Source organism: Varanus komodoensis, unplaced genomic scaffold (genome assembly GCF_004798865.1).
Source record: "Varanus komodoensis strain SLA01 unplaced genomic scaffold, ASM479886v1 scaffold324, whole genome shotgun sequence".
NCBI lineage: Eukaryota > Metazoa > Chordata > Lepidosauria > Squamata > Varanidae > Varanus > Varanus komodoensis.
Genome location: NW_025335807.1, coordinates 48,619 through 60,589, shown reverse-complemented (window position 1 = coordinate 60,589; position 11,971 = coordinate 48,619). Strand labels below are relative to the sequence as shown.

Sequence of the window (11,971 nt, the reverse complement as noted above, 5' to 3'; positions counted from 1 at the left end):
AAAAAGGTCTTTACCTGGCGCCGAAAAACCAGTAACGACAGTGCCAGGCGGACCTCTTTGGGGAGTGAATTCCATAGGCTGGGTGCCACTGCAGAGAAAGCCCTCCTCTGAGTACTTACTCTCCTAATTTCTTTCATGGAGGGTTCCTGGAGGGTTCATCAGTGTTGCTGCTGTTACCAAATTTGTTATTCTTTAATATTCCATTTCTTTTCAGAAAATATTAACAGTAATGCTATTTCTGGATCTGTTTCAGTTTAAGTTCATTATCTTACTAATCTCTTTAAATGAACCATTATCCAAAATTTCTAAATATTTTCACAATCCCAAACAATTATTCCAAAGACTTCACACATACTGTGTACAAAGTCTTATTTCTCTCTACAAATGTTATGTATTTCAGCCCATATTAGAATTCCGATTCTGTAGCCATTGATAAAGTCCCATGATAAATTAGAATATTTATTATCCATATAGAATAATTTTACTGGCATCAGGTACCATTTCCATCCTAATGTCCTTAATTTTAATTGACATACTTTTTAATATTTTCCCATCAGCTGCAACCAGCATGGATAATAAACAGAAACGTTTTGGATCAAGACACCTGGACAGCACCATCCTGGTGAAAGCTGCTCTACATGACCTGCCTTCTTCCATTATAGCAGCCTGGACCGAACCAAAGGTCTATCAAGCCGAGCATCCCGTTTCACACACAGGCCATCCACTGCCCAACGTGGCTTGTCCACATGAAGCATGTGTCGTGTGGCTTTACCAAGCCTTCTTCCATTTTCATTGCAGGCGGAAAGGTGTGTCCTTTCACACTTATTTCACCAAGGGGTTTGATTTCTTTGCCTTCCTATGTTTTATTAACAATCATAATGTGGCACTGCAATATAGCAAAACATACACAGCTCTTTTCAGAGACTTTCCTTGTTGTATAAAAAGCTGCAAAAATCACTGGAGGGTGATGACATCATGAAGAAAATTTCCATGAGGGAGGGACCAGGAATATACAATAACTGTTGCCCTGCACAGAAGGCCTTACTCCACTTTGAGCTATCACAAAGAGGTTACACTTCTATCCCAGCTTTTTCTCCAAGAAGCACACATGGTTCGGCCCCACTCCACTGGATTCAGGTTAGGCTGAATCAGAAATTGAGGTTACCAGTGAGCCTCATGGCTGAATTAAGATCTGAAGATGGATCTCTCCAGTCCTAGTCCAACCACTGCATCACCCTGGAAGGGCTGGCCTTGGACGACACCCTTGAAAGCCAGAGCTTGATCAAGCTTGTACTAGAAACAACAGAGTCGACAGGGAGGCCTCTCTCCTCCTCTCTCACCAGCAATTCCTATGGAAGAGGATCATCCTTCGGGCTTTTACTTCCGTACTGCATTTCAGAAAAAAGTTATCACATTTTTTCTTAAATATTTACACTTTTACAGAAGGGTACATTTTAAGATTTGTATATATATTTGGAATTTAACAGTGCTCATTTTAAAAAGACAACACATTAAGAGCTTCTTAAAAAACACTGCAAACAGAATGAATTAGTTCTGTGACACATAGTGTTACACTTCTAATGACTTTCAGATGGTACTAAATATATTGTTCTTCTGTTCCTTTTACAATCTTATTGCATTTCTGTTGCAATTTCTGTTCTTTTTTTTAGTCTCCCCTTCCAAATAAGTGTAATGCTTCCTTATTGAATGGTATTTTTCATAGACCAATGCTGAGTACCTAAATATATAATAATCCATTGGAGTATATTTTCCAGAAATGAGGGGAGAGACAAACCAGTTACCAATTTAAGGCCAATGTTGAGCAATGTCATTAAGAAATAAAAGGTAGTAGAATATACATAAAATATTATTTCCCTCACATCTTTTAAAGCTTATGTTGTGATGTGTATCTGAAAATCTTGATTATTACAAGGAACAAAACATTCTCAACATTTAGCATTTCTAAAGAAACAATAATGTGTTCTGCTCCATCATAAGCATTAATTTAATCCTGTGTTAAAGTCCCAGCTACTGACCCTTTTAAAAATAAAAAAGTGTAATTTGAATCAATGACTTTTTTCTACCTTGGACAAATGCAAGCAGTCAAATGAAAATATAGTGACCTCTGGTGGCAATCTATGTTTGTGTTTTCTTCACTAGGCCTGAAAAGTAACACACCCAACATATACCTTGGCAGAGGAGAGAGTGCACAAGAATCCTGCTGTTTTAGGAGTCTCGGGGTGACAGCAAAACCAGGAGGCTTACCAAGCTCTGGTGAGTCGCTTATATGCCTGGTGCAGTCTGTGTTGCTTGGTAGGACACGAACTGTTTGCTCTACTGGCTAAATCAGATTATAAACAGAATATGGAAACAATACGAATGGACCACATTGTTACAAAAAGGTATTTAAGCACTGTAATTATTTCATTCTTACATGGCCCTTTTAAGACATATGGATTTTTCAAGGCTGTTGGCCTTACCTTGAAAATTATACACTTCAGCAACAAAAAGCTATCAACTCCAAAGAGTTACCTTAAAGAAGTTGTAGAGTGAAACGTAAAGAATGGCTGCTTTTCTTGAGATTTGAAACACAGTCCTATGTAAGCCCCACTCCCCACAAGGGCACACTCCTATGCATTTTTGGATATATTTGCCAAACTCTTTTTCTGTTCAAACATGCATAGAATTAATATCTTAAGTCTTCTTAAAAATGTGTTCAACTATGCAAATCAAAAACAACCAACCACCTGCCCTTAAATCAATCCCATGCCCTTTCCATTCAATCCCCTAAACACAGTGGGTTAAACAAAATGTTCTTTCTGAATGCTAAATTGTTATTTAATAAATGTAACAATTAATAGTTTACATGTTAGCCTTCTACAAGCTTGCACCCTCTAGCCTGTTCGACTACACCTCCCAAGAGAATCAAAAGAAAAAGAGGAGGTATGTCACAAAAGCAACTTCTCTGCTATTTATTTTGTTCAATGTTAATTGAAGCCCCTGAAGAAAGCAAGTTTTTTCCCAAAACACATTGGGCAAAATAAAGTTATTTCAAGCATCTGAAAACTTTTGTTTCTAGACTACAACTCCCAAAATCCCCACCTATTATACATATTAGGGATAGTGGGGATTGCAATCCAACATACCTTGAGGGCACCAGGTCAAAAAAAGGCTGGTCAAAAGAGAACTTTACGCCATGGCATAAGGTATCACATCATTTTCTTTCCTGAGTGGCTGCTAATGGCTCTCTAAATTAATGTATCACTGTTCCTGCTTATACTGTTTCGGATTTCTGCTTAGAGGAGCATCTAAAAACCTCAAAGGTAACGTGCGCTTCTGGGCCTACTCTGAGTAGGACAGTGGAGAACACCTTTTATGGGCGGCTGGGGACACGCGTGTCAGGGGGCTCCTTATCCATTACAGCTTTTATTCTGAGCTTTATGAGAGCTCTCCATGCTACTCCATGGTGGTGATTCTATTCTGGGACAGAGCTCCGCATTATGGATCGCTTCTGCGACGCTCAGCATAAGAGCCATCAGCCGCACGCCTATCCCTAGTCGCGAGTGCCGCCAAGACGACGACTTCCCACACACGACCGAGGAAACCACAGCTTCCCCACCAGCGATTCCACCTCGGCCCGAGAGAACTTCCTCTACTGCCGAACCCCGCCCAAGCAACCTTACTTCCGGTGTCACACCTTTCTCCCTCCGTGTACCCTCCTCTCGACGTTGCAGCCGGAGCCCTTTATACGGCGCGCACGCCTCTGCCGGAAGCACGGCGAGGCTATTGCGGAAGCTGGGGCGGCGCAGGCTCTCTTTCGTTCTGGCGGCTGAAGGAAGATGGTGAGTGTGGTGAGGCGTTCGGGGGATCCGCGTCCATCCAGCGCCCGCCGCGCCGACCGTGCAAGGGGAAACCTTGCCTAGCACCTACGGCTATGGGGGAGCCGTGTATATCCCCGATGGGCTGTTTGTTTTGTAGGCTAGTCAACAAGCGGAGCCTTGAGTCCCAAGCCCAAACCCAGGCCCGTGGTGCCCGTTAAAGGCCTCCCTAGAAAAGGGCCTGTGGCTAAGAGCAAGCGTTGAACGTAGTGGGTGCCGGAGAGGCCTTGCTGTGAGCTGGGGAGTAATCTAAGGATGCTGTGCTATGTGGACAGGGACCCTTCCAAGCGTTGCGTTTTCTTATATGGTGCTTCCTCCTCTTCCCTGCTAATTGTATCAGATTAGTCCTTAAGCATTTACTAGTACAATCCAGTGCATGCTTAGCCAGATAAATAAGTTCTACAGCTTGCAGCGTTCCCACCCATCAATACTGACTGGGGAACACAGGGAGTTGTAGGATTACATCTCTCTGAACAAGGCAAGCCTCTGCATAGTTAAGACCTCAAAAAAGCTCTGCAACTCCCAGCTGGATGCAGTCAGAATGGATTTGGTCTAAATATGCATAGGATTGCACCCTAAATAGAATTCAGTGTTGCAACAGATGCAAGCACATTTCTAAAAATTAAAGGTTGCTAGGAAAAACAGTGAATGTGCTTGTTTGGCACAGCTATGGTCTTATTCCACTCATGGACTTCTAATATCAGGGTTAGACTCTAAATAATGGGATGTTGGACTGATAAGTTTGTCCAGTTCAATATGGGCTTCATATGAATTACTGCAAAATCATGATGTTACTATAGCCTCAGTCATCCTGTAGAACTGGGGGTTTACCTTGCAAATATTTGGTAGTCATATAAGTGTATCTGCACTGTCTTTAAAAGGAAATGTTTGAGTGTTGTTTAATATTTGTATATTGCAATTCAAAAATGTTGCAGAATAGGTTCTCACATGTTTGTCAGTAATCCTGGCAACAGGTTTGTAGGATAGACTAAAACTGTCCATTTTGAAGATTAAGGGTGAAGACTGGGTGACTAGTGTTCTAGCAAAGTCACTTCAAGAAAAAGGGCTGGATGAGGATGTTGCAGCTCACACTTTTAAGTACTGTACTGCGCCAACTCATTGGCTTTTTCTCTTTAATAGTATGGTGAACAGAGCACCTTTTTTTCTGTAAACCATTTTTTGTTACCAACAGATGCTTCATTGAAAGTGTAACATGAAGAACCTTTTAGTACTTATCCAGAATGGCATGAATTGTATAAGCTGTGTGCGGCATTTGCATACACTAATTTTCAAATGTGTTTCAGACGAAAGGAACATCATCCTTCGGCAAGCGCCGCAATAAAACGCACACTTTGTGCCGTCGATGTGGGTCCAAAGCCTATCATCTCCAGAAGTCCACCTGTGGGAAATGTGGATATCCAGCTAAGCGCAAGAGAAAGTGTGAGTACAGAGCTTTATACAAATGCAAGACACTTTACATGACTCCTGAGACATTTTTGCTCTTTTGGGATGGTGGCTGCTGCAGCATACATAAATGCAAATGCGAAATCAAGGGGCTTTGTTGAATGTAATATTTTCTGTAGAAACACTTTGTATTTAGTATGCCGCTAGCTTTAATATAACCCTTTTTTTTATCAAATCTGTTAGCTATAGGCAAAGGCGAATTCCATGTAGGTGAGTGAACAGGTTGGCAAAGGAGGAGCAGGTGGCCCCACTATGCCTTCATGCCTCTTTGCTTGGTACAACCTAGTCCTCCAACTGCTGGCAACAGAAACAGCCAGAATACAAGTAACCAGCCTTTACACACACTAGTTTAAAAATGTGTTTAAAATCTTGTGGGCTTATTTTCAGGACTCTGTTAATCCATATGAAGTACATTTAAACAAAGTGCTCCCTTCTTGTTTTCTAAGATAACTATTTTTCCCATGTTTTTTTCAGAGAGCGCTAGCACAGTATAGTGGTTAGCAAGACCTTAGTAACATGTCATAGCAACAGTTCCTGAGTTCTTAAATCCAGGAATTACGGTAATGAGTGGATTTCTGTTTCCATTTAACAACTCAAGAATGCTCCATTCTGAGGTGTTTTGTGATGTTTAGAGACAAAACAGGAATGGAGAATCCCTGGGTTCTTAACTGCATTAATCAGTACAGTTCCTGTACTAAAACAAGCTAGGAATTGCTGCTGTGATGTGCAGACTGTTCACTTTTGACTAAGGCTGGGGAAAGTTGTGTTTACATCCTCATTGGGTCACATAGCTCATTGGTGTCTGGGTCACTTATCACTCAGCCTCATCTACATCACAGTGTTGTGAGGATTATAGTTGAGAGGCATTATGTACATTGAACTCATGGAAGGAAGGGCAGGACATATAATAACAGATTGTATTGCCTCCACTTTTGGTCTAATGTCTCATGCAACTCATTCCTCTAGATAACTGGAGTGCTAAGGCCAAGAGGCGCAACACTACTGGGACTGGTCGTATGAGATATTTGAAAAAGGTCTACCGTAGATTCAGGTACAGTAGTATAATTTTAGTGGTATAAAAATTGTGCTAAAATTGAGTGTATTCCTCATTAGAAAACCTGTCTGTATTCCTGTGTTTCAACATACGTTTCACTTGGTGAGATGATGGTATTTTATTATATGTAAACAGTTGTTTTAATAGAAATGCAGGGCATAAACATTTTAATAAGAAATGATAAAAATGCTGTGAGCAAATGTGTTTGGTGATAAAATTGCATCCCTGATGTCTGATACACTTATGGACAAATATGCATATATTTGGGAAGAAACTAGGACTCTATTTAACCTGTAGCACATATTGAAACTTCACAGTTTTCTAAAATGATACATTTTTAGAAAACTAATAGTTGTCACAGATTGTGTGTGCATATGTAAATGTAAGTTGTCTTTATCAGCCTTTGCATACCATCTTGTGTAAAAACTGTCAAGGTGGTGTGCAACAATTCAAAACAATGATTCAGTAGAATAAGACCAGAAGATTTAAAACAGTAAAACGTTAAAGCTATGTAATTTAAAGGGTTTGAAGTACATTCCAATGCCTGTTTGGACAGGAAAAGAAATCCTACATGCAACTCCTAGTATATCCCAAAACATGGTTAGCTGAGGCATGCTGTGAGCTGTTGGACTTTTTTCTGTGGAAACATGCATAGGATTCTACCCTAAGTTTTAAAATACGCCTTTACACCTTTTCCTAAACATCAATATTGTGGGACCAGCTGAAAAAACACATTCCACATTCATGCATAAAAGATTATAAGTTTCTGTGGGTAACGGTAGTGTTCATGATATCTCTTGTAGATCTTATCTGCATGGGTTCATCATCTGCACGCTGATCCCTAAACCAAGACCTAATTTGTTTCTGGCTTTAAAACTTAATTTTAAAACACCTTGATTTCAGCCGGAAAAGCAGCTGGCAATCAGTGCTGGCATTTTAAGACTTCTGATACTGTATACCTGGCGGCTACATTTCACACCAATTCAAGCTTCTGAGCACAGCACAGCTATAACCTCATGTAGAACAGTATAGTTGTCTAAGCATTATGTAGCCAAATTCATTTGATCCAAGCAAAAATAATCCTGAGGTTTTTGATATGCCAAAGGCAATTGATTGTTAGGAATGAACAACCATTCTCATTAACAACATAAACCATCCAGATTTTGCGATGGTTCCATGTAGGCATTTGGATTGACTTGTTTAATTTCCATTTTGAGGGCTTAACCATTTTTCTCAACTATGTTAAGAGTATCCTTGCTCTTTTGAAAAATTAAATGAATAATCCTTGCTCTTGTTCATGTGACTGTTTTTTGTGTATAAATTCTTAAGCATGCTTTTGGTTACTTTCTTGTCTCCCGGTCCTTCCAAGAAATTATGTTAGAATACTTTGTTTCCTTCTGTGAGTTGGCTTAGATGTACCACAATATACATATTCTGATGATATTTCTTTGGAAATGCTTACTTGAAAATGTTATGTGTTAAGGGGCAAGAAGCATACTATTAGGAAAGGAAAAAAGAATGCATGGATTTTTAGCAGCTTATCAGTGATGTTCTCTTAACAAATGTCTGAACATATGAATTCCTAAGTGATTTCATTTTGTAACTGAGATGAGCTGATAAAAACAACACATAGCAATAAAATGAAAATACAACAGTAAATCACGCCTCTATTTTGTCTTGTATGTACAGGAATGGTTTCCGTGAAGGAACAGCACCGAAGCCCAAGAGAGCAGCCGTTGCAGCATCTAGCTCATCTTAAGGACTCAAATGTCGTCTTAAAATAAATGCCCCAAAACATGGAAAGAAATTGTCACCTTTATATATTAATCTACATATTTGAGACGTTTGCTCAAAGTTTCTAAAGAAATGCATGATCTGTGAAAGTGAAAAGGAACGTTTGTATAATCACACAAATGTTTATTAAAACTTTGTAATTGCCATGTGAAGCTTTGCTGGGTCCTATTTAGTTTAGCATGCCTCAGGTTATTGGTGAAACTTGATCAAGAAATGAACAAAATACAGGTTGCTTTTTCATTTTGCAATACTGTTCATAACCAGCTTTGAACACCCACATACACAGAATGATCATTTAGGCTGCAATTCTCAACTTGGAAGCCACACAGAAGCAGCTATAGGGCATGGGATAGAAGGTCTGCATATAGGCAGTTAATAAATGGTAAACAGAGTTCAAACTACATAGAAAAGGGCATTTTTTCCAAACATCCCAATATGTGCCAAGACTCTGAGGTGCACTTGAGTGTTTGTTTTATCTTGGAGCTGGGTTGCTTGTTGCTACAAAATTGTTCTTATTGTTGCCAAGACCTTGGTCTGGGTAAGATCGCTGCATTTGGGGTTTGTTGTCAAGGAACAGTGTGGGGTATTTCACTGGATCTGATGTTAGGTTAAATCACTGAAATCCAAATAATAGGGTATTGCAGACACATTTGTTTATTAACACTATTTTTATCCTGCTTTTCAGACAAAACTAAGGTTGATATTGTTCAGCTCAAAGTACAAAGGCAGTGCCTGACTCACATAAATTAAAAAGAAACCGGTTCTACCATCATGCTTACAAACTAAAAAGAAATAACAAATAGAAAGTAGTGGAGGAAAGTGAGAAGGGAAATCAGTTTTGTAAGGACAGGTGAGGAATAAGGTGTGGTGAGAGAAATAAGTCAGCATTTACATGCACTGGAGGTCATATTGATCTTTCCTTGATGATGCTTTTGCTTGAATGACAATTAGTGACTGTTTGGCCTGTGGATGGGATCAGGCTTTCCCTTTACTTCTGTAGTCCCAGGATGATGAGCAATTGGCGCTGAGTGTAAGAAGGTAGGATGAGGTGAATGTCTTGCAACTGCTTCTCTTAATGAACTGGCCATGTTGGTCACATTCTTGGCATGATGTTATTCCTTAGATGCAGGAGGTGGAGGATTTCACTATTCTGCGGTCCTCTGGCTGATGGCAGAAACCAGAGTACTTCTGTTCCCCATTCCTAGGACAACTATTACGGATGTGTCTCTCAGAACAGTGCCCAAGGTACAGCAGCTTTTGACCACATCTGGTCAAACATTTCAAACAGATTTGTCAGTAAAGCTGGGGAAATGAGGTTGTAATGAAAATCTTAAGTGAAAAGATAATTCAGCCTGGTAGGGGTGATCATGTTCAGGTCCAAGTACAAAGACAGTCATGGCTTATGTCTTGTGCAATAAGATCATAAGGAAGCATAAAAGTTTTGCTAACTTAATATACAGATTATTTTTTTCCTTGCAGCAGAAAGCCAGATTATAGTAAGTAAAGTGGGTATTTGCTTTATTGTATCACTAAGATTGCCATTCCATGATAAATTAGAATATCACCACATGCTGTATTTTATATAAGACAAAAACTAACAATGCGGAAAAGCACATTGTAAGTAGAAATCATGTGAAAGGAAAAGCATGTTCTGCATAACTGCATGGCTAAACTCTGTGTGTGAGGTGGCACAATGCCTGTCACAGACATGTTTTTCCTACCAGTGGCATGAACTCAATGGGACATCCTTTGGAGAAAACATGAATAGAATCCTGCTGTTAGTCTCAATTTTTACTGTTACTTTCTAGAACCAGGGTGTATTGAAAGAATTCCTTGACGTCGTTCACTAGCCAGGAAGGGCAAGTTCCTGTCCCAGAAAGGTGCAATAGCTGATTTGCTGGGTTGGGTGTGGGATGATATCCGAGAAACCCTAAAAAAGGTGTACTCCACAGAATTGCAGTGGGTGAAAATACTGCAAAAGTAATTTAAGAAAGGCTAATGTCCCCCTGACCCAAAACACTCAGGGTGACCCTGAGATCCATAATGCAACTGGATTGAAATAAAAGCAAGGAAATGTCATAATGGGTAACTTGGACTAAAATCCAGTTAAATACCCCAAATGACTACTGGAATGGTTGTGTAGACCAGCGGGTTGGTGACCCAAATGAGTAAGTGGGTGTGACTTGAAATAGCAACGGCCACAATTTCTAATTTATATTTCTAAAATTATAAATTGATAAGGAACTCTTGGCACATCACATACGACTTTGAGAGGGAATTGTTCTAAAATAAAGTGATTAAATTTGAAAGGAATTAAGGTTAAATCCCAGGTGTTTGGAGCTTACCCAAAAACAACAATAGAAGTTTAAATAGAATATATACTGCAGGTTAAGAAAGATTGTACCAAGTCCAGAAGGGCACTAGCATGGATAACAAACAATATGAAGCAAGGGAGCCAAGGACAAGTATGTCTTAAGAAATGATGTGTTCTCCTAAATGGGAACAAAAAGCAGCACATAACAAAGAAAATGCAAGCAGCAATAAGAGATGCAAGAAAGGTTTTGAAGGGCATTGCAAAATTAAGGCCTTTAAATATATTGGAAGCCATATACTGGCTAGAGAAGCAGTTGGAGTATTAAATTACAAGAGTAACAGGAGGCAAAGGAGATTGAAGGAAACCCGGATAAGTTCTTTGTGTCCTCATGACAGAAGGCGATAGCTGAGTGTGAACTGATATTTTTAGAAAATGAGGCAAATAGCAATGAGACAAACTCTAAAATTTACTAACAAATTGAAAGATGAAACTGCTGGGTTCAGATAGTACTGATTATGGAGTTATTAAAAAACTGAAATTAAAATCCCTGCTCTAACAACTTACAAAGTACATAAGATCACTGAAAAGTTGTCAGTATGATACCATTTTTAAAAGGCTCCAGGAAATTTCAGACTGGTTAGCTGTTCCAGCTAATTTGTGGAAAGCCTTGTTAAAGATAAAAGTCATCAAGCATAGAGTAGGACAAATCCTGCGGGGACAGGATCAAAATAGTTTTTGCAAAGTTCTATGATTTTTTGAGTGTCAAACATTCGTTAGTTGCTTATTTGACTTCCAAATGTGTTTGTCTTTTAAAAATGATCCCTTGCCTTAGACTCTTAAGTAAACTTGGCAGTCATAAAATAAGAAGTGACTTCTTATCCCATCACTGTTTAAAGAACAGAAAGCAAAGATGAATCAATTTTTGAAATAGAGGGATATAAATAGCAGGATATATATAGCAAGTTCCCAAAGGATTTAGATTATGACTAGAACATTTTAACTTGTTTGTAAAAGATCCTGGAACTAGGAGTGGCTGAGTTTGCTGATAACACCAAATTATTTAGAGTGGCTAAAACAAGAAGGAATTGAAGTGCTAAGTACTCCAAAGTGGGAGAATGGTCATTCAAACAGAAATGTGGTTCAGTGAAAGCAATGTATGCATCAGAAGCTGCTATGAAAAAGGTAACATTCATGCTAGGTATAACTCGAACAAGCATTGAAAAAATGAAATGCAATTACCCTCAGCTTTCGCTGAATGTGAAATATCACTGGTCACTGTACCTCAAGAAAAATACTGTAGGGTAGGAAAAGGTGCAGAAAGCAATGACCTAATTAAGGGGATGGAACAACTCAGGAAAGGTTGTGCATGGTATAAAGAGAGGAGCAATTGCAGCTCAGTGGCACAGCCATGTGTAGGCAAAGGCCCCAGCTTCAATTTTCAGCATGTCCAAGGGTTGGAAAAATTGC

The 11,971-nt window shown here is 39.4% G+C and overlaps 1 protein-coding gene and 1 non-coding gene across 2 annotated transcripts; both read left to right on the top strand.

Moving 5' to 3' along the window:
• The first annotated feature begins 3,727 nt into the window (after positions 1 to 3,727).
• Positions 3,728 to 8,336, top strand: RPL37 (ribosomal protein L37). Its single transcript, XM_044438517.1, has 4 exons — positions 3,728 to 3,842; positions 5,183 to 5,318; positions 6,309 to 6,393; positions 8,086 to 8,336. The coding sequence occupies exons 1-4, from the start codon at positions 3,840 to 3,842 to the stop codon at positions 8,153 to 8,155; spliced, it is 294 nt and encodes a 97-aa protein (XP_044294452.1). The 5' UTR covers positions 3,728 to 3,839; the 3' UTR covers positions 8,156 to 8,336.
• Positions 7,932 to 8,011, top strand: LOC123027581. Its single transcript, XR_006415529.1, has one exon. It is a non-coding gene; the product is annotated as a small nucleolar RNA SNORD72 (small nucleolar RNA).
• Positions 8,337 to 11,971: the final 3,635 nt, after the last annotated feature.

Coding starts and splice junctions, on each gene's coding strand:
- RPL37 (XM_044438517.1), top strand. Junction 5,319..6,308: donor AGCTAAGCGCAAGAGAAAGT/GTGAGTACAGAG, acceptor TCATTCCTCTAG/ATAACTGGAGTGCTAAGGCC. Junction 6,394..8,085: donor AAGGTCTACCGTAGATTCAG/GTACAGTAGTAT, acceptor TTGTATGTACAG/GAATGGTTTCCGTGAAGGAA.